At 39.5% G+C, this 23,237-nt stretch overlaps 1 protein-coding gene across 2 annotated transcripts in view; it reads left to right on the top strand.

Annotated features, from left to right (window-relative positions):
• The window catches only part of BZW2 (basic leucine zipper and W2 domains 2), a 58,117-nt gene that overhangs the window by 12,073 nt on the left and 22,807 nt on the right, over positions 1–23,237 (top strand). For both annotated transcript variants that reach the window (XM_048304269.1, XM_048304278.1), the window contains exons 2-5: positions 8,465–8,529; positions 15,022–15,198; positions 16,150–16,253; positions 19,369–19,434. In XM_048304269.1, the coding sequence (XP_048160226.1) occupies positions 8,472–8,529; positions 15,022–15,198; positions 16,150–16,253; positions 19,369–19,434 (405 nt within the window). In that variant the 5' untranslated portion in view covers positions 8,465–8,471. The remainder of the gene's footprint in view (positions 1–8,464; positions 8,530–15,021; positions 15,199–16,149; positions 16,254–19,368; positions 19,435–23,237) is intronic.

Genomic DNA, 23,237 nt, shown 5'->3' with positions numbered 1-23,237 from the left:
TCTTCTTCCAAGAATTAATCTAAGAGCTTTCAGGTTTCCACATAGAGGTGAAGAAATGCTGTTCTGAAGTAAGGCTGAGAGTGCTGGTATGGGAGCTGCCAAGCAGCAAGTGACTGCTCAGTCTGTAATAGTTATTTTCTGACTCACCTAGTGTAACAGTTGATTGTGTAGGCACCCCGTTTGTGGCCTTTAGGGTTTTTTTTTCCTTCAACAAGTAACTTGGATGTGAATCAGTATCTATTGCCATAGAATTATCTTAGCTTGATCTGAGAGGAATTGTACCCATCATTGCCTAGAAAATAACTGTGTGCATGTTGAAGCAGCCCAAGCATTGACTGCTTCTATTCCCCGCTCCAGGAATTTATTTACCAAAACTAGTATGTTCTGTCAAAATGTTCACCTGCTCAGAGGAGGAAGAAGCAGCCGCAGGGAATATGGGACTGCTTTTGGGATGCAGAGTGACACAAGTCAGTTGCAGACTCCTTTTTTTGTTCAACTGAATACTGCTAACAGCAGAATCGGTGCTAGCTGGTATGTTTGGAATGCTAGATCTGGTGCACAGCCTTGTGTTTTCACTGCTGGCCCTTTGTACCAGAAAGATCAGAATTCAGATGTCTGGAAGCTGATTCACTTCCCTCAGGTAAAAAACCGTGTGTTCATCTTGGTGAACTTCTTGCACATGCTTTGAAGAAATAATTAGGGAGTTCTGAATTGAAACTTGCTTCAAAATGCTTAAAGCAGTTGTTCTGTTAAAATCAAGGCCTTCACCGGTTGCAGGTGTGTAGGAGGTGCTGGCTATTAATACATCCCTCTCCCATTACTGTATTTAATTCATGAAATAATAAACTGTTAGCAACTGGGGGGCATTGCTTTCTGGAGAATGCACAGATTTTATTTATTTATTTTTAACCTTAGCCCCTTAGTTTATTGGTTTTCAAGTGCTGCAGTGCTTTGTCCTGGATACACTAGTGATGTCCAGTGCTTTTGCTGCTTCTCAGAGCTTTAAGGTAGCAAGAAGAATGGAAGATGCACATCTTCTGATTTTATTGTTGATACTGAAATTGCATGTGTAGGGTTAACATTGTAAAAACTTTCAGTGGGCTGATACCTTAAAGAAAAACAGAAGCAGGGTGGAGTTCAACAGGGGAGTGGTACTCTACATGAGAAAGCTGATCTTCCTGCCTTCATTACTGTACTGTTATTGGGTTGTCTTGTGTCTTACAAGCTTCATTCCTGGGAATGAAGCCTCTCTGGTATTTTTTTTAACACTTTTTTTTTCCAAATACCTGTATGTATTGGTTTATTAGAGACCTGGTTCAAGAGAACCCTATAAAGTAACTCCATTAATGATTTCTTGCAAATGTGCTGTAAAGGGTGGCTACAGCAATTCTCCCCCAAACAATAATGAAGGATTGAGCTAAATTGCTGCAGTACCTTTACAGTCGTGTTTTTGCAGAATTTCAGCTACACCATTTTTCCTGTAACAAAATCATCTCTATGGCAATTGCTAAGACAGTTGTGTTTTTCAGGATGATCAGGACATCCAATGTCTCCAAATTCAAGAACCCTGTTTTAGCATTTACACAGTCCATTGAAAGTGGTGTCTTGTGTAAGGAAAAAACTTTGTTAGCTTTGGAAGAATTCTGTCTTCCACTTGTTTTTTCAGTTCACCTGACCCCGATCTCTGCCTGATCCTTTTTATCCCCTTCTTTTTCTAAGAGGTTTTCCTGTTGGCAAGGTATGCAAGCTTGGAGTTGGATGACTAGCTATTACCTTAAAATGAATGTTAATTGGATATGAATTGATCTGTAGCAACACACCATCTCCATTATTTCAGCCTACTCCAGTTAAGAGTACAGCACCTAAGAGAGCTCTCAACAGTGAGAAAAATTCCTGCTAATACCTTGTTCTTAAAGAATTACATCTAATTCCTCCTCTTTAGTTGCTGGAACAAATGTTGTTATTGAAAGACAACATTTTGTGTGTGTCAACCTGAGTGTGTGATGTAATTTTCTTGACTTGTATTTCTACCTGTCAATTATTAAGAATTTTTTACTCTTTTTTTTTTCTTTTTTTCACTGACTGTGCCATGACTCATGCATTTTTTATATGGTTCCTGATGACACAACAGAGAAGTCCATTATCTCGGTGCTTCAGTTTACAGTTCTCTTGACATTGTGAAGTGCATTGAAAGTGCTTCAGTAGTGTTACGCATCTGAGCCACTTCTGTAGAAATTCTTGGTTAGTGACCTAAGAAATACCCACTCTCCTGAAATAAGTGCAGTGAGGTGGATCTCTAATGCAGTGTGTGGTTGTACATTCATTGGTGGCAGTGGGAACTGGGGTTTTTCTGACTGTTTTTCAAGAAACATCATCTTGTGCATCCCAGTTTAGCTGTTAGGTGATGTGATTTATGGTGCAGACTTCAGTGAGTCTGTCCTCTCTTTTTTTTTGGGTTTAGCATCATAGAATTGTTCGTGTTGGAGAAAATCTGTAACATTATTGAGTCCAACCATTAACCCAGCACGGCCACCACTAAACCACGTCCTTAAGTGCCGTCTGCATGTCTACCAAGTCCATCTACAAATGATTTAAATACTTCCAGGGATAGTGACTTTACCACTTCCCTGGGCAGTCTATTCCAATGTTTCACAATGCTGTAAGTGAAGAAAATTTTCCTACTACCCAGTCTAAACCTCTCCTGATGTAACATGAGGCCATTTCCTCTTGTCTTGCTGCTGATTACTTGGAAGAGACCAGCCCCACCTGGTTACGGCCTCCTTTCAGGTGGCTTCAAAGGGTGGCTTCCCTTCCCCCTCCTTCTTCTCCAGGATAACTTCACAGGCTGCATGCCCAATTCATACCTGGAGAATCTTGCACGAGCACAGGTTTTTATTATTTATTTAATGTATGGTAAGTTTCATTTTCTTCAGGTATTCAATTCTACTTGCTGCAGAATTAAATCAATTCCACTTGTTTCATCTCTTTATTTTCTCTCTCCCACTAGGCATGCTAATAAAGGACAAGTACTTTTATTGAAGTAGATATATTTTTTACTGTGGACCAGCACTGTTCTGTGATTAAACATTTAAAAAAATTTAAGTGCCTTGAGAGCTTCTAGAAGGCTCTTTTGGGAAAGACAGGTCATGTGGATCAGCAATATTCGTATTTCATGTAAACATTAAAACCTCATGTTGACTGTATTTACCCTGCACATCCTTACGTTACTGTTTTGTCCCTGCGTGTTGCCCTTGAGGCTGTAAAATCAGGAAAGGGATTTGAATGTGTCAAGAGCCTGGCTCTGGCTTTACTGTTCCTAATGAATGGCCCCTTTGGGTTAAAGGTTTCATAAGCATTGTAACTGTGCTGGTGCCTCTGTGGGCAAGTCTGCAAGATAAACCTGGTTGCCAGTACTGGGCTTCCTGGTGATTTGTGCCGTAGTTGAATTTACAGGCCTCCAGCTTATTAGTCACTTCTTAAAAGAATACCTATGTTTTAGGAACAAAGGGCGCAGTGTCTCGGTGGAAAGTGGGAAGCCTGATGAGGATTTGGTGAGAACCAGTGGCTGCATTGCATCTGCTCTTGTTTTCTTTTCCCCTTACATTCCTCTGTTCCTCTCTACTGGTAATGATTTGTAAGTTTTCCACCTGCAGATTTTGTTAGTTCATAATTTAGCTGTCTGCTGCCTTTCCAGAGAGCTGAGACAGCTGCTGGTTGCATGCTGACATGTTTCCTCTCTGGCAAAAGTGCAAGGGCAGCTCTTCCTCTGTGCTGCTCAAGTTCTGTAATTTGCATTTAATATAACTTCTTGGCTTGCTGCTGAAAGAAGTGGAAAACCCTCTTTACCCTAAGTCTGGAACTGTAACTGTGAGAGAACAAAAACACCCAATAACATTGCTGGATAAAAAAGACCCAGTAAAGCCTTTTAATGTCCTGGATATTCTTTGGGGTGAAAAAAAAGATTGCCCTTGATGTGTGGGTTGGGATGTTTCCTTCATAGTAACTCTATCCATCTATGCTTCTATTTTATTTGCCTTTGAGATGAATGCCCCTGTCTTACATGGTATCTCAGCAAGAGAAGGAGATGGAAATAATTCCTGCCAAGCATCTGTTCCTGTGAAAGCTGGTGGTGCTGTGTTGGTGGTATTCTGGCTGCTCTCTCCATCGCCCTGTCAGTCAAACGCTGTCGGCGCCAGTCCCCGCAGCAGCAGCAGCATCCTGTGGAGCAGTGCTGCCGACCCCACCTCCTCCAGTGGGCTGCCCAAAGGGTCACTGCCTGCCCTGTGGGCTGTATTTAGTGCCCTGCACACACACAGCCATAAAATCTTGATAGTTTTTATTAAAACCTTCTTTTTCTTACGTTGTCTGGCATTGATTCCCTTCTCTCTGTAACTAGGGCAGTGAAGTTTCGCTGCTGTGAAGCAACTGTTCACAGATTCATCTGAGCATGTTAATGTTTGAAGAATCTCAGATGATTCTGTTATTTTGGTTAAAAGTGTAAAATGATGCTTAGAAAAATAGTGTTGCTTTGAATAAAGGTTTTCAGTATTTTTTTTTCAATTTAAGCAATATGGTTTCAAGAACAAATGGTAGAAGTTTCAGCCTTACCAAGGCTTTAAATAATTCAGGAGTTAATCATCATAAGAATTTCCCTGTGGTATGGATAAAAGACTGCGTTTTTCTAACTTATTAAGCAAGTTCATACTTGCTGAAGCGGTGAAGTAACTTTTACTTCATCTGTTGCAGGTTTTATAAATTAATTTTCTTAATTAATGCTGGATTTATTAATTCAAACTCTTACAGTTTTTATTAATTGTGTGAGAAGGATTGGTTGATTAGAGGAACTGCTGTATAATATATGTCTGGATATCTACAACTGTAGATGTCCCTTAGTTTTAACTGTTTAGGGTCTTTAGCAAGAAAATGAGGAGCAGCTATAAAGAAAGCTTAGCTCTAGGACTTCAAGCAGTCTCAGGAGAATATGCCAACTCACCGGTTTATGAATTTTTAAAGTATGGATCTGTTTTATACAAGCCTGTTAACAAGACTGGGAGTGGAATTTGGTAAACTTCAAAGTCATGCATTTTTTAAATTTTTCTGATGAATTTTGTAGTTGCAAGTTAGTAATTAGCAGGCTTAGACATTTTGTGGTTTATATGGAAAATGAACCCATTGTGGAGTGTGGTGCTAGGTTCTGTACTGCTCTGACATCTGCTTGAGTATTGAGCAGTAAATCGAGAATAATGCCATTGCTGAGTCTCTCCCATCTTCTGGTGAAGAGTGGAGTCTGTGAAAGGAGTGAGCTGTCATTTCCATACCTCTCGCTTGCTTTCCTGTGAAAATTCATGAATCCTGGAGGATGCTGGGCTGCAAGGTACAAGTTTGACTGGTGGTTTGGGTTTTCTTTTGGAGGCTATTTCCTTCTTACCCAGACCTGTCTTAAGATCCTTACTCCGCCGAAACCATTACGACTTCTCTAGCAGCTGTTCCAGAAATTTGCCATTGGCTTTGAGCTGCCCAGGTCCTGTACCTTTCAAAATGGAGAATGTATATAACAGTTGAAGGTCGTATGTGATTTCAGAGTTTTACAGCTACCTGACACCTGAGAGGCTGTCAAATGTGCTGTGCAAGTTTATATGCTGCCACCCTGAATTTACAACCTTCAGCCACCGCTTTTGTGCTGTTGTTAGTTTCTTCTTGATAAAAAAAAACCAGTTTTTGCATTGCATTCACTTTTGTACATTTTAAACTGTTATCCAGGCACCTCTTGTGATAGCAACAGCACTTTAAAATCTCATTTTCAGGAGCTGATTCCATTCTGGATTGTTGTATAGATCACTGGGTTGGTTTTACTCAGTCTCAAGATAGTTTCTTAATGAAAGATCCTGGGCACGGCTTGAGGCAGTACCTTATAAAGCCAGACCCTCACTCGAGCAGATTAAAGCACAGTACATTTAAAGCTAAATATAGAAGAAGGCATATCCTGTGTTCCTAGTAATTAACTATTCAAGAGTCTCTTCTGTTGAACTGAACTTCTAGTCATTAAATCTGCTACAAGTTGTGAGTCCTGCTTTAACTGTTTTTTTTAAAAGTTTTTTTCCCAGCTGTCTTAAAGGACATCTTTTATGTTCACAGGGAACAGTTAAAATCCACAGTTGAGCTTCAGGTGCATGCAAGCTTTTTTGCAGCTTAAAAGTACACTGCATCAAAGGAAAGAAGTCTGGTGTGAGAAAATTAGCGTATGCGTTTCTGTCTTTTATAGAAACTGGGAAACTGTACCAGTGTGCTGGATTGAAGGCTTTTGTGTGTTCCTTAAGGAAGTGGCACTGTCAACCCCAGCCTGATGGCTTGTTTGTGCTCTGGAAGAGCTGTGGAAAGCAGATTAATTCTTACAGTTCTTACCTGATGTGTGGCTCACTTGACCCTTTCTTTGCAAACCTCATGGGCTTCTCTTGCAATCTCTTGAAATGAACATTTTTAGACTCAAAACAAGGTGTAAGGTCTCCAGGCAAAACAAGAACAAATCAAAAATACCTGAGTGAATGTTATAGATCATTCTCTTTACAAATAACTGAAGGTCAGAAAGACAAAGCAGATGACTATGTCAAATCTAGCCAGTCACTGGCTAGAGGCTAGGCTCTTGCTTATCCCTGTAGACTGCTAGATTATCTGCCTAATTAACTTGTAAAGCACCTTCTGTTCCTTTAACACCAAGCTGTCTCGTCAGGGGAAAGAGCCTTAGGAGCTTTGCTGTGAAGGCACTTTTGGATCCTACAGCACTTTGAAAAAGCCCATGATACCATGGTTTGCCATGTTTAACTCTCTTTGCAGATGAGCAAATAGTTTTTCCAGAAGGCTGTTTAGTGTTGCAGTTGTTTCAAAAAGCTCCTTGGTCTGTTACAACTGCAGCTTTAAATCTCAGTGATGATGAGTGTGAATCTCAGTTGAATTGCTTGTTGCATATTTGTGTTTTTATGACTTACAGGAAGCAAACCCTGTCTTGACTCTGAACTTTACTGGCTATTTCCAGTTCATGTGCCCGCATGCGCAGTTTTTGACTGTGGATAAGTGGTAAACCTAGACTAGAAAGCAGTGGTTTGCCAAGTAAAACATTTGAAATGTTGCAAAAGTGGCCAGCTAGGGATGCTGCCACTAGAAGTCTGGTGAATGTGAATGTACTGTATAGCTGGAGCATTGTTAGGAGAGTTAAGTGAACTTCCAGTAGTAGAGAAGGCACTGCTTGGATAGTAACATGTGGTTGATGGCTTCTTTCTCAGCCATGGGGCTTGAATTTATTTTCATTTGTGGTAGGAAGCATGTTGGCAAATCTGTGTACTTCTAAACTAGACCTGCAGAGTCCACAATGAGGAAATACAAATAATACAGATTTTTGTAAAACTAAAGTTATTAGCAGAACATGCTCAAAGTCTTGCATGAGAAGGCCTTATTTTGGACAAGCAAATAATATGTAACAGTGACCTAATGGCCTGCAGGGTGTGAAGTAGGCGGCCTCCAAGTCTCAGGGCTGGCACATGCTGTGGGCAGGAGAGGGGGATGACCTGTGGTGATTCCTGCATGCTTCAAAGCTTCCTCTTACTTGCTGCTGTTTGCATTCACCTCTTGGTTTAGCTACTCTTTGGGTAAGCTGCATTTTGTGTGGTGCAACTGATTATATCCAAAGCTTAAAAATAGTTGGGGTTTTTTTTGATAAAATGGCATTAATATAGTATCACTTCCCAATTTTTTTGCCATCATGTGTTGAGATTTGCTGTAAAGTAATACAAGCCCAGTATTTTTTGCTGTTGTATGATGTGCCAGGTAGGTTCTTCACTCTGTATTTATGCACAAAGTTGATGGGGCAAGGGATTTGTTTATCTTCTATTATTTTGACGACACCCACATGCTTTTCAGAACAAAAAGTTACTAAGATACAGTGATGCTTGTAAGAAACATTTGATTAGAATTTGATGGTTAAAGCAGTGTCTTTGTGGTTAGACCACAAAGCTTTGTCTGGAGCTGGACAGCATATAACCCTGGGCATCTGTCTGCCTGGTGAACATGCCAGGGGGTGAGACCTGTGCCATGCTGAGCCTCACCAGGATGGTTCCCAGTCCTCTGCTTTAGTGGCTTTTGTGTCCCCAGCATCCCCATGAGCTGTGTGGGCTCTGCCCCAGGAGTAAGGGCAGCGACTTCATTGCCATTTGGTTTTGAACCTTCACTGTTTTTTACAGAGACGCCAACAGCCAGGTTTTAAGAGAAACACATCTCATTGAAGTTATCCTTGGATTGCATTGCTCTTCATCTTAAAGATAATATGAATTACTCTTTGAATATGTGTTAAGAACTTTCTTTACCTTTCACATGTTGGGGTTTTGCTACACCGAGTCTTTATTTTGCCTTTAGATTAAACTGTTGTCCGTAAATGCTAGAGTACAAATATTTTTCCCTTTTTTTCTTTCTCCAGAAATTTTATGAATAAGAATCAGAAGCCGGTGCTAACAGGCCAGCGGTTCAAAACTAGGAAGAGGGGTAGGTTGCATTACATTTTTTGCTTTATTTTCCTCTTTGTTAAAATGACTAGAAATAGAGCAGGTGGAATAGTTGAAAGTTCATCTAAAGGGTTTTTCTCCCCTTCTTTTCAGCCATGTTAAGATTGAAGATGTTACTGTTAACTAAGCTCTATGAATTATTTTATTTTCACTATATATCCTAGGACCTTATTTAAAATTCAGGTTTAATTAGCTATGAAGTCTTGTGGAAGCTTCAGTTAAAGATTAGATGCTAAATGAATTTATAGTATATTTACATCTGATGAAGAAAACTTGCTAGATTTTTGGTTTGGGTGTTTCTTAAAATGTCCTTTTCAACTAAGAAAGCAAAATATGAGCTTTTATTTAAAAGTTGTGTAAAGAAAATTGTCTGGGCTTTTTTGTTTTGGTTTTCATTTTTATTTCTTTGACTCAAATCAATGCCATGCCTGTAAGTGAACCTTTCATATCAAAAAAGGAATTTTCTCACCTTCCTTCTCCATGAGATGGTCAGATCATCTCACTGGCCCTGCTTTTGGGTCAGAAGGAGGTCAGAAACTCCCTTTTCCACAAAAATTTATTTCTCCTGTGTTGGTGTAGTCTTTTTTTTAATTGTTAAAGTAAAACAATTATGTGAGTTATATTGTACTCATTGTGATACTGATTTTCTGTAAACATGACCAGCAGTTTGTTTCATTAAGTACAGTACAGCATCAATTTTTAAGGAAAGCTGAGTGGTGCTGATTGTACTGACCAGCCAGGTATTCTAGCACAGCAGGTGCTCACTCATACTAAGAATCCATTTGTTGTGGTTTAGGTGGCTGGGATGAATGCCCAACAGTTTGAGGCAGAGAGACAAAATATATGTAATTAATTATTTTATTCCCTTCCTGCTCCCCCACCAAAAAAACAAAAACAGAAGTCTCATTTGTAAAAAGAAGGATCTGATTTTTTGCTGGTATAATAGTAGATTATTACAGCAGGCACAGGTGGGGTTCCTATCTGTCATGACACAGACTTTTCCCATCTTGACTTTCCTGTTTCTGATCAAAAGTTAACACCTTGTCTAAATGTCTTGTGACAGAAAGTGTAAATAAGAGCATCTTCTTAGTGTGGATGAGAGAAATAAAAAGAGTTGGTAAACTTTCTCAGAAAATTTCAAATTCTATCACAAGTCTGAAGAGCTGAATGATCAGTGTCTAGAGATCTAGAATGATCACGAAGCTTAGATAGGAATTGCAAAATAGTTTGTTTTCAGTCATGTTAAAAAGCAGTGCCATCTTTCTCTTGTCTTTCCTCCCTTGCACCCAGCACTCCTTCAATTTGTTTCACTGGTACAGTCTCTTCAATGCAAAATGTCTTTCCTATGGTGCACATGCAGCGTTTGTAAGGATAACTAATTAAAAAAGAAACCAGTATTGTTTGTAGTTAAATGTCATGGTGCTCCAGTAATTAGTGGGATTAACTTTCTATCAGCATGGTTGAGAGCGTTGTGCAGTGGGAGCTATACACTGCATTAACTCACAACCATATAAACACAGCCAGAGGAGTGGAATTAACAATCCCTAAAGAAATCTGTCTGTCAGATCAGCCAGTAAAAGCACTCAGACATGCACACTGCTGGATTGATCCCCCATGTATTTTTCAGTCTAGGTCAGTCAGTTATGGTTATATATGTTATTTGATAAACTTGTCTTAGAAAATGTTCTGTCTCTCTCATAGAGACTTTCACGTTATGTTTTCCACTGGGTTTGGCATAGTCTGTCCTAATACAGATTTGGTCTTTGACTCCTATTTAATACAAGCAATAATTAGAATAAGTAAAGATATTTGATTTGTAATTCTTGTCCATCCCTTGGATTTCTGTTTGCAGTGATTGGAAGTAGCCCTAAATAACTCATTGACTACATGGAAGAAGGAAATGACATGGAGGGTGGTCTGAAAGATTGGTTGGGATTTTTCTTTTGAGAGAGGTTACTTAAATGGGATTGTGGATATTAAGTGGCTTTAATATAGAAATTTTAGCATGCAAACGTTTCTGTACTCAAAAGCATAAAATCTCTTCTTCAAATGTGGTCATCCTGATTGCCTTAATATTTTAATATCCTGCTTAGAAATTTGTAGATACTTTTCTTTCTAGAGGCGGAGTGCCTGAGGAAGAGAAATGGCTTCCAAGTATGTTTATTCCCTTATGTTTCCATATACTTTTGTATCACAGCAGTGTCACAGGCTGTTTGTTATGTCTTTGCCTTAAGACTAAAAGATACTATTAGGGTTTTTTTATTCTGAGTTTCAGTATATGAGGGAGTCCTGAAATGTCACCCATGTAGGACAGAGTGCAGTAGCTGTGGTTTGACCGTGACATTTCAGTTTTCAGAGACTGTTCTATGGTAACAGGCAGGCATGTAGGGGGTCTGAAACATGCATTTGCTGGGGACAGTGAGCCGCTTGTTTTTACCCATTTGTGTCCCATGATACTCCTTTTTCCCTTCTGCAGATCCCTGGAGCTCTGCCGTCTCCGTGAGGTGTGGCACTGCTGTCAGGCATCTAATAAAATTAATTGCCTGTATGAACTCTTATCACTGGTCAGCTAGCTGCAACTAATCATGGGTTGTGAACAATTTCTGAGGTTTCAGAGAGCAAAAAAGAATAATACAGTGCTTTTTAATTTAAAGTTTGAAAGTGCGCTTAATGTCTAAAATATCTTTGAGAGAGAGGACCATGAAGGAGGAGCTGGTAAATCTCACTCTTTCTAGTTATATTGATTAACCAAGTGAAAGGAATAAGCCTTGCCTGCAGCATATATAGTGGCAGACATTCAAATCACTTTAGAAAGATTTGAAGGAAGAAAAATGATGCTGTTAAGGGAATAACATTCCAAGGGAAGGAAGCATCTCATAGTTCCTATCACTCTAGGCAAATAAAATAGTTTTTGGTATGATCTCTGTACCTTTTGAATATTCCTTTTTCAGTGAGGGTCAGCAGTAGTTGGTGTCTGGCCAGTACTTGTGTTTATGGAGCAGATACATGGGATGTGGACTGCATTGACTGAATGCATGCATGCAAAGGAATGTCTTTGTGTCTTCTGAAATGGAAGAGGGAAAATTGGAGTAGTAAAAATGCCAGTAGGTAGTAAGGCAAATTTATGTATCCAGACAGTTGACAAATACCTACAGGACAAAAAGCTTCCCAAAGCATTAACAGGATCAAATAATGCACATTGAAGTAAGTTGACAGGCAATACCTGATACCTAGGTTCATTCCCATGGTATACATAATATAGGGTTAATAAAAGTTAAAAAAACAGTGCAAAATAAGCTAAGCGAAATGCTGCATAGTACTTGCAGGAAGAAAATTATCTAATAAAAAGTCAATATTAACACCTCTACGTTACCTTGTTTGGCCCCACTTCTTACTTCATGTTATCTTTTTTATTCCACAGAATTACAGTTGTGGGCCTTCTGATGAAGAGATAAAATTAATTCTTAAGGACAGGGCTATGAATGTACTTTGTGATTTTCTTAGAAGCAAAAGATAGGAAATACGGATTTGGGAACATGATGAAAATGAAAAGCTGTGTATAGCACTGCTGCAGTGGATATTGTGTGCATCACATCTGCAAGCTACACGTGCCTCTGCTAGCCCAGGATTGGAGCTGTGCTTGTTTAGTAATTTTGCACTTGACAGCTCAACAGAGTGTCACCCCTTGTTGATGATGGCTTCTTACTCACCCTCTTGTACTACATCAGCATATTCCTCTTCAGTAAATTAGCTTGGTAGGAAAATGTTTCAATAAAATTAAAAATCGTTTTTCATGCAATGAATTCACCTCCTGTTCCTGTGTAAATTTTTAGATTGTGATAGACAAGAAAATAGTAGGGTACTACAGATGAGAAGCGGACTTCTGGGGCAGGGGAAGAATCTATTTAAAAGAGCTAAGAAATATTAATCATGGTATTTGTGTTTGCACTGAGGACTGTGTACCCATGATACCAAGCATATAATACCTTCCAGTTTAGATGTGAACATCTTAAATTTTTAGGCAAAATACCTTTGAAAAAGTAAAACAGATTTTTTTTTTAACTCTTAAGACAAAAATCTGTCTTCTCGCTGGTTGATGTCTTCAAGCATTTTTTTTTTAGCCTTCAAATAATGCATACTTATTTGGCAATCCCAAAGAGAATAATTATACTCAGATGCTTGTCTATGGGTGGAACTGTGTTTCTTGTGCACAGATAAAACTGCCTGAAGTACACATACTGAAGTACTTTTTTCAGTAAAAGACTGGCTTGTTTGTGGATTGGTTGGCTGTTTTGTTCCTTGTTTTGGGTTGGTTTTTGTACGTCAAGTTTGAGGAGAGCTGCAACTGAGTATTTGGTAACAGGTCTGGTGGCTTGGATAGGATTCCAGTAGTGTGCTTCTCTATAGGCATTTGCTCAGAGCAAAGGCACATTCTTCAATCCCCCTTTCAACCCTCTGGTTTGTCCGTGATGGCCGTGCCCTGCAGATAGGAGGGGTGGTTCCTCAGAACACAGACTCTGGGTTTTCATCACAGCTGAAGTCGGCGTAACACAGCTGGGAGCCCAAACGTCTCCAAGGTCTGGTGCGAAGTACAAGCCTGGGAAGAAATCATTTGCAGTCCAGACAAGGGGCATATTGAGTAGTGTATTGGGTTGTGGAAGCGTGGTAGTGGAGAATCTAGTTTGTCATTATAGTTGTGTGCATCACTTCAGGATGATCCAGAGCTGGGAGCAGATAGTTTCCTGAGCATATATATGGGTGTCCGTGGAGTTGTCTCAGTTTTGGTCTGAGGAGGTCAGGTTTGAGGGATGGGGAAGCAATCCTGTGGAGATGGGTAGTAGACACAGTAAGTCACTAAAAGCTAGGCATAGCAGAGGATTTCTGGAAAATAAGGGGATTCTGCCGTTTTCCAGTGCTTAGTGCTTGAGAGACAGCCCTTGAACTGCAGCTGGCAGGCTCCTTGGAAGGACAAGTTGACTAGTCACCTGAGCTTCCCAGTGGCCTGGGACACTGAGTGGAAGGGACTGCTTTATGCCTTCCAGGTGCAATTGCTATGGAGGAAGGGCATGCATTGGAAGTGGAGGAGAATGTGCAAATGAGGTGCTGAAGATAGTAGAATGAGTGCACCCTGGGTACATGCAGCAGAGGAGAGAGAAAACTTTTCTGTATGAGAACTAGAAAAGCTATCAAAAGTAGGAATTTTCTGTGAAATAGTTATTTAATTGCCATTAAAGTACCGTGGCAGGAGGGAAGACATTAGGGAAGAGAGGCTGTTAAGAAGCAAGGCCTCTTGTTAAAGGCCTGGGATGAAAAGCTGCACTATGAGTAGCAGGGAACAGAAGCCTGCAGCCAGAGGATGCAAAAAGGCCAGAACCTCTTGTCACAAAAAGCCTGCAAGAGTTGCAGCTGGCATGTTTCAGACTGGATTAGCACATGTTTAGACAGAAATTTAACCAGTCCTCATTTATCTTAATAAATAAAAATCTCTGGATTGTTCCTCTGGATATGATATTTTTGGTTTTTCAAGAACTTGTATCAATGTTTGTGTAGGCAGGTGATAACAAACCTGGGTTTTGGGTGCCCAGAACAGCTTGCAATTTTGTTTTTGAAGTTCAGTTATTTTAACAGTAACAGCCATTTCGTTTGTGCCCTTATATAAAGCCAGGGCCTGTTTTCTTAAGAAACTTCAAGTGGCCATGGTAAGCTGTTAACTTTGTGTGCAAAAAGGCAGCAGGAGGTGTGGGTAAACCTAGGTAAGAGTTATCTGGAGGTTGCAACTATGTCTGTTGTGTCTAATGACCTTGACACAGGGACATTGTCTGGGGGTCAGGCTGTGCCTTAATTGAATTCAGCAAGGGACAGCTGTAGAAAATGCAGTGTCAGTGCTGTGTTTCTGTGTTCCTAATGCTGCTTAGGTCTGTGAATATAAAAGAAAAATTCTTGTTACATTGCATTGCCTTGTCTTAAATGTTTATTCAAAAACTAGTTTTATTAATACCTCAATCTCCTTTTTTCCTGAAGACTTGTTTTTTTGAAACATTTTAGCTATGTGACCATGCTTGCTAGAAGAAAAATAGCAAGAGATGAAAACCAAAATGTTCATACAATGACATTATGTACACATAGCTTGGCATTGCCTTTGTTCTGCTCTCAGATTTAGCAGTGCACAGTGCTACACACATGGGATAGTATCTTCAGCAAGAGAAGAGTATGAATTTTGAAAACAATTTCAATAGTTGCTTTTCCTCTATTTATTTATTCCCATATGTTTGTGTGTGTTTTGGTTTGCAGAATTTCTGCAGAACTGCAGAGTTTCCAGAAATGATACAGGCCAAACAAACTTTTGATGTGTTGACCAGAATGAGAAGAATATATTAGGTGCCACGGTCCTTTCAATTGCTGACTGATACAGGATTTTAATGAGTTTAAAAATTGACACTGTCTCTCTCCTTCTTCTTTCTCTCTGTTTCAGATGAAAAGGAGAAATTTGAACCCACAGTCTTCAGGGATACAATTGTCCAAGGCCTCAATGAAGCTGGGAATGACCTGGAGGCTATAGCCAAGTTTCTGGATGCAGCAGGCTCACGACTTGATTATCGCCGCTATGCTGACACACTCTTTGATATTTTGGTAGCTGGCAGCATGTTAGGTAACCTGCAGAGTATCTGACAGAGAATTTTGGCGATCAGTCTTGCTTGCTTCTTTTAAGATGCTGTCATCCTCTACAGTGGAAATTATAACCTGTATTACAATTTCACTGCTTGCATCTCATATCATAGCACTGTTTGTTGTTTGTCGTGCAGTAACACCTCGGTACTTGCTGGATACTGCTCTGAGAAGCCTTCAGTCTGAGCTAAACCAGCATATAATGGCAATAGCAAAGGGAATGAGAGAGATGCTAACTAGGGGAAACAGAGGGATTTATTAGCATAAAAAGGTATAATACAGACTCCAGGTTAAGCGCTGCTGCAAATCTTGCTTTGTAGATGTTGCAACAAAAACTAGCTGAGAGAAGTGAAGGATAATGAGGTGTGCTTTGTGGATGTTCATGGGGACAGTTCTACAAGGCATCAGTGGCAGCTTTTGGCAAAAACACGCTTTTCACTTTCCTCTTCATTTTTGAGTAAGTTAGCTCCTTTTACTGGTCATGTTGCTTTGATTCCTGCTTCCTGCTCTTTGGTGAGAAGAAATGATGTTTTTGTAAGACTTGAGGTAATGCAGGAAACAACAGCTAAAGTAAGAGTTAAAATAATATGTAAGGGTTGTGCTCCAACCCGTACTTATTTGATCACTCTCAGTGCTCTCAAGACCAGCTGAGATTCCTTAGGGTGAACTGAATCACTCAGTCCTGTGAGGACTGTGTGATCTATGGTGCAGCATATCAGCCAAGTGTCCCTTCTGTCAGGTACCACCACAGATTAGCAAAGCTTGGTCTGTCTCTCCCTCTCTCCTCTCCCTTGTTTCTCCCTCTCCCCTGCTAACTCTTTCCTTGGCCTTTTGCCTCAGTGATATTAACATAAGACTTATTAGACTTATTAAATATTACATTCTTTAAAGTAAGAAATCATTCCTTGCCTTTTTTTTTTCTCCTTTCTTATAGCTCCTGGAGGCACACGCATAGATGACAATGACAAGACCAAGATGACCAACCACTGTGTATTTTTTGCAGATGAAGATCATGATGCCATCCGAAATTATGCTCAGGTCAGTAAAAGCATAGCTGATTACTGTTTTCCATTTATGTGTCAAAAGAGATTACAGAAGAACATCTGCAGACTGTCTAGGCTGCAGTAGGCTAGCTACAGACCAATTGAAAATCCAGTTAATCATTAATCTGCCCTAACCTATACATTTTAGGTAAGAAAATAGGATGGCTAAAATAATCTGATCAGAGTTGGCTATGCTTTGTTTACAAAAAGCAGTCTTGCTTATCACAGTCTGCCATTGGTTGAGTCTACTTCTAGACACCACCCTTATTATTTTTGTTGACCTTTTCTGTGTGCAGACTGGAATATGACCACATTTTGAGAAACACATGAACTGTATCAGAAGTCCAGCTTTTATAAGCAATGGTGTGGCCAGCAGGATCAGGACAGTGTTCATTTCCCTGTACTCAGCAGTAGTGAGGCCACACCTTGAATCCTGTGTTCAGTTTTGGGGCCCTCACTACAAGAAAGACACTGAGGTGTGCTGGAGGGTGTCCAGAGGAGGGCAGTGGAGCTGGAGAAGGTCTGGAGCACAAGTCCTGTGAGCAGCAGCTATGGGAGCTGGGGGTGTTTAGCCCGGAGGAAAGGAGGCTCAGGGGGTACCTTATTGCTCTCTACAACTGCCTGACAGGAGGCTGCAGCCACGTAGGAGTCGGTCCCTTCTCCCACGTAACAAGTGACAGGATAAGAGGAGATGGCCTCAAGTTGTGCCTGTTGAGGTTTAGGTGGATATTAGGAAAAATTTATTTACTGGAAGAGTTGTCAAACATTGTAGTAGACTGCCTAGGGAAATGGTGGAGTCACCATTCTTGGAGATATTTAAGACATCTGTAGATATGGTAGCCTAGGGACATGGTTTAGTGGCACTTGGCACTGCTGGGTTAACAGTTGGACTCTATGGTCTTAAAGGTATTTTCCAACCTAAACAATTCTATGAAGTATATGAATGACAAAAAATATAAAGCTCACGCCTCCAACCTTTAGTTGCATAACTAGTTAGGAGTTGGGCATATATTTCAAGAGCTTTCATTTCTTCTATGTATGTGATGTATAATTTCTTCCTGCAGGAATATGGCTTGCATAAATAGGCCTATGTGAAATTATTACAAAAAACCCATGAACTCTAACACATTCTTGAAAAGAAGCTAACTTTGCATAACTCATTAATGGAAGATAATAATTATACGAGAAAGTACAGTAAGAATTCTATGGAAAGTTCAAAGCCACCATGCAATTCTGGATACCAGTAGGATTGCATAAAAATGCAATACCCTTGCAACTCCCATATGTCAAAACTGTATTGTTAATTAAGCATGTATTTATCTTTTTAAATCGCTACTTATTATTAGAGTGCTGAAGACAGCAGCTAAAAGCATAGAAGCTGCTGTCCCTGCTAAGGTGTCTAGGGTGATAAGTTGCTGGAAAGGTGCATAGTTGATTTAAAGAGTGCTGGCATCAAAATATGCATTGGTAAAAAATGTTTGCTTAATAGCAGAAAGCTCCTTTAGAAAATATCTTTAATAATCTAAATTAGTGAAATATACTTATTTCTGGAAAGGGAGTCAATACTTCTTGTGTGTCAGCTTTATCATCTCTTAAAAACAGGGTATTCTGCTTCAGGAAAATCTCTGTTATTGGTAAAGGCATTGATTCTGTCTTCTTGAATTTTAATATTTTAATAATCTTTTGAACAAAAATTGACAGAGCCAGTCGTCCAAGGAGCAATTTAAAGTAAAAGATTGCATATTGAAAGATGGAAAGGAAGGCTTCGCTTCAGGATTTGAAGGAGTGGAATTTTCAATGTATTCTCTGCACTTCAAACCAAAATAAATCAACATTTTGTAATTAATGCCTGAAGAGATGTGTCCTTTTATTGACCTTGCCATTTTTTTTCATGCATAATGAAAAATAGAGTTCTTACTGTATTATGAAAATGTGGCGTTAGTCTAAAATAGTATTTAGACCTTTTCCTATCTAGAAGATACCTAGAAGGTAATTTCTTACTCTGTCTCCCAAATGAACCAGTAGCGTGGCTGGTTTTTTTGTGGATTTAGTCACAGAAAAAATTAAAAGTGAAAAGTCTTCAAGTGAAAAGACTGAAGTTAGTATTGATATTTTAGCAGATTATTTGCATATGAAGTCATACTTCTGTAATTTACAGAGACTTAAAAAAATACACGGAATTCTTTTTGGAATTAACAAGAAGCTTACATTTTCATCTTCTTTTCTTAGGATTCTGTGTGTCTCTACCTCTCATCACGGCCACAACTTGGTTTTTCCAGTTTTTCTGAGCCAAAATACTAGCGGTTAGGATGTTTGGATGTATTTTATATTCTGGAAAGTGAATTGAAGCTTTCTAAACCTAATTTTCCTTCCTCCCCCATCCAGTGTGGCAAAAATGTCAGTTGTTCCCCACATAAACCTTTTTACCTGTGACAGTGAGTCATATGCTGTGTGCCTTTGTACAGCAGTGCAAGCGGTGATTTGTTTATTTTATTTCTTACCTCTTCCTTCTTCACCTTGAGTGAACTCTGCACCTGGGCTGCTTCTGCTTTCATAATCTGTGGTCGCATGATGGGAAAGAAATGGTCAAAACTGGAGAACAAGTGGTTCCAAAATCATAATTGTTGTAGAAGCTTTGGCAAATGTTCTTCCTCTTTCTCTGACAGTAGTGTGTTTTGTTGTAAACATTTCTGTTCGTTGATTTGCCAAGATATTGCATCTACTGAAGCATGCTGACTGCCCCACTGCATCAGCCTACAGCTGAGAGCTTCTCCAGGGGTGCATTATTAGGGGAAGGGTGCCGAGTTACACTCCTCCTCCTCCTCCTCCTCTGCCTTGCTTTTATCTATGGATAGGGTGAAAAGTAGAGTAGGGAAAAAAAATTTGAGAAATATGAAAAGATTCAAACTGCTATAAATTCTCCAATTCAAGCATTGCTCTATGAAGCAAGAATCACAAAATTGAGAGAAGGGTGTTTTGTGCTCTCTGTGAGGCAGACAACACTACAAAAATACCATTCTTGAAGCTGCTTATTTCCCTTTGCTTTTTTTTTGTAAAGAAAGATGGCTGCAATTGTTACACTTCTTAAGTTAATCTGTGTTTATCTTTAGGTCTTCAATAAACTTATCAGGAGATACAAATATCTGGAGAAAGCATTTGAAGATGAAATCAAAAAGGTAATGTTGATGGCAGTCTTTACTGGAATGCTAATGTTTTTTACTCTGTATCTAGTATAATTGTACATGTATGAATGTGGTGCTGTTAGGTATTTTATTTAGCTCTACTGGAAAAGAGGATAGAATCTACAGGAGGCAGCTTTATTCTGCAAGTTCAGCTCTGTGGGAATACTGCAGGAAGCGCTTGATGTAGAGTATTTCTGAATTAATGATTCCTTTGGTTGCTCTGATCACACTCACCTTCTTATTCCAGACTTTTTTGTGCAGAACTATGATATGCTTTGGGATATACCTCTTAATGAGAAGTGGTATTACGGTCCTGCAAATAGAACATCTCTCTGTGGTTTTTTTCAAAAAATAAATGCAAATCTGATATACAGAATGTCTCTTGATGTATGAGTATTAAATCACTCCTGCACTGTGGAATGAATCCTAACCACAAGTGGTTTTGTATTTGAGGCCACAGATAATGTGTAAGAGAAAGTCTTCACCGGTGGCAGAGTGCTCAGGATTTGCCTGTTAGACTGTAGTGGCTATTTGTGGATACTGTTTTGTTTTGTGATACTGAATTCTAAGGAGACAGGAGAAGCCAGGGTAAAAATGTTTGAAAAACAAAATACACATTTATTTTGTCTATTTTGAGTTCCTAGTAACAGATATAAACATCTTTTTCTAACGACCTGAATAAGTAATAAACACTGTACTGTCCTGTAACTTAACAGGCATACTGATACTGGTAAAACCTGTCTGTGACTAAAGTATCATGTTTGTTAAACATAAAAGTGTGTTTCCTTCTTATTTAAACATTAGAAAGGTTGCTGCAAGGGTCAAATGAGGGCACATTTGGAGCTTGATACCTCACCACCGCTTCTTGTAGCTGAATTAATTTGGCTCTGATTTATACATTCTTGCTCATACAGGAAATTATTTTTACACTTGTGGCCAGCATGCCTATCAACTGATGCTGATTACTCAGTACATCATTCTAAAGACCTAAATTTACCTCTATCCCCACACAAATCTAATGTTCCTGCTGTTAATTACTATAATCACTGACATGAGAAGCGCTGACTCACAGCATTCAAGTTTCAGAGCGTGCTCAGCATATTAAGCAAATGCCATGTCAATTCAAGCTGCCTCCGCTCATTTCGGTAACGTGCTTGGCTTTGCATCCTCTTAAGTTTCCAAAAATTCACTTTGCACTCTTAGTGACAGGATGAGACTGGTTAACACCTAATAATTTTAACTCTTAGTTAAGGAACAAGTGCCTCTGATACAAAGTTTAACCACATGCCAGCTTGAGAGAACGCTGTCATTTGAGGTGCGGTGTGACTAGAGCCAAGCTACTCATTGAAAGCCATTGGAAACATCTTAGCCATGCCAACATGGGATCAGAGCAGGCTTGTTCATCTTGCAGACTGCAAACCTCAATTTTATGTACATGCTTTTGGATAGTTTTCAGTGTCAGACTACATCTTGTATGACAAATCATGAGATGAAGTTTGCACAGTGGTCCTAGGCCGTGGGGAAATCTTTCCATCTGCCCTTCCATTGTCACCCATGGTGCTGGTATGAATCTTGGTGTGGCTTCTGGGGATGCCAGGTATATCCTCTTCCTCAGTTAATCCAGTTTATTAGAGACTTAGAAACTAGGAAGGTGGTTGTGAGGGTGTTTGTGACTGTGTATTGCACCTCCACTGCCACTGCCCTTAAAACCCCTGAGGATTACTTGAAGGTGCCTTTTGCTTACCTTCTCCCTCCCCCTGCTTGTGTGAACCCACAAAGTGGCTGTTTCTCACTTAGGAGGCTGCAGGGTTTTTAACTACTTAATCCTTTAATCCCTGCGTGCTGTAACTGATACAGGAGTGGCTGCCCGTGGAGGGCCAGAGGATAGATACATTTGTATTTCCAGAAGGTGTTACTGCCATAGTCAGTGGTTAGGTATGTATGAGAATGACTCGTCGATGTTTTCATGGGTCACTGTCCCAGCAGTGAAAGTGATGTTTCTGGCAGACTCATTAGGCAGATAGAGCACTTGGGGGAAAATCAGCTCTTCTCACAGAAAAAGGCATGCCAAAAAAAACAAAGCAATACCAGCAGTTTCATGCTAAAGAAGCAGATGGTGTCAGTGGGATTTTTCTTTCAAGAGAGATTGTCTTAGATAGCAGTATTTCCACAAGTATTTGCTTTTTGTCATCTAGATCACACCTTTGTCATTGGGACATTATTTTCTACCATCTTTCCCCTTTTTCTCTGCTTCTAGCTTTCAGTTGTTTTATTTCTTAACTCTCTCTCCTCAAAATTTCCAGTTACTCATTTTTCTAATGGCGTAAGCAAAACCATATATCTAAAGTTTTACATCTAAATTATTTTGTGCAAGCAATTTAAACAGAAGACAAAGATGTTTAGATGCACTGCACACTTGCTGTGTTTGGTGTGGGCAGCTTAAGTTCATATGAGCATGGCCCAGTGTACTGGCATAGGCCCATGACATGTTGCAATAATTTCAGTAAAATTTTAAGTTCCAAACCTGTGTTCATCTTTCTCTACATACGTATTTCTGAGGATGAAGAATGCAGTTACTATCTGTCTCTTTAGTGTGTTTGCATGTTTAAGTGATTTTCTATATCAACTTTTTAATATCGAAATTGGGATACAGATAAATTTATTTTTTGTCTTAACAGTGGTAAATATTACTGAGTCATGAGAGGACGTCTCAAGTACTGGGAGATGTTGTGACGTCTGTTATTTGTGTTCCTGTTTTCCTGATCAAAGAACCATAAATTAAGCTAGGAACTAGGAAATAAGAGGACAATAACATTCTGAGATCAAATGGGGAGTAAGAAGAAATGTTTTAAGTCAGCTTAAAGTCAAGACTCAGCAGATATCTGTTGCTCTATTAGCTGCCTTCCCCACTGCTGACAATTCAGTGCTGTCTGCAGATGTGACAGACTGTCAGCAGCAGACCAGTTCAGATAATGAGGACATAAAAAGATGCCGCACTCCCTGTGTGGGTAGAGTTCCTTGATTTTCACCATTCAAGATTTCCAGATCACAGGAGGTGATGAGAAGCCCTTGTTTTTCTTGTGTGCTTTTTAATGTTGCATGCATGTGTTTACTTGTGTATATCTTCTATGCCCAGAATTTGTGCTTAAAAGACTTTAACGACAAAAATAGTGTGGAACATCCCATTAGGTCTGGTCTTGTGCTTATTAGGTATTCTGAATTTCTGTTTAAATAGTTGGGAGTTCTTATAGATATCATAGAAATACAAAATTGTGAGCCAGAGCTACCCTTTTCATTCCTGGAATCAGTTTGTGTCTAACAAAAGCAGTAATGTCTGTGCTTGGCTAACAGCAGGGAAGTATCAGCTTGGAGAACGTTCCGTGGGTGGTTGGGAACTACTCTGAAGTGTCTTGGACATTTTGTGACTTCCTTGCTGAGGTTTTTAATTGTGATGATAAAAGGAGAGTGCTTAAATTAATCAGCAGTAAAAATCTGAAACAGCATCTTTGAACTGAATCTTTTGTTCTTTTTCATGTTTTTAAAATGGGTTTATAAAAGATTTTTGGGTTTTCCTATCACCCAGTCTCCCCCTAAATATTATTTCACAATATCTGGAAAGTATAGAATAGTATCCTTAAACAGCAGAAAAGGACAAGTTTGAGCTTCTTTTGAAAAATATTAGTAAAACAAAAATTAGGCTAGTAGCATCAACAGTGCTTTAAGTAGCGAGGGGTATGTATAAGATGAGGGTTCTCTTCAAAACATGCTGCAGGGAAGTGCAGTTCAAGAACACCAGA

Source organism: Corvus hawaiiensis, chromosome 1 (genome assembly GCF_020740725.1).
Source record: "Corvus hawaiiensis isolate bCorHaw1 chromosome 1, bCorHaw1.pri.cur, whole genome shotgun sequence".
Lineage (NCBI taxonomy): Eukaryota > Metazoa > Chordata > Aves > Passeriformes > Corvidae > Corvus > Corvus hawaiiensis.
Note: the sequence above shows the minus strand (reverse complement) of the source record. Positions and strands in the feature narration are given on the sequence as shown.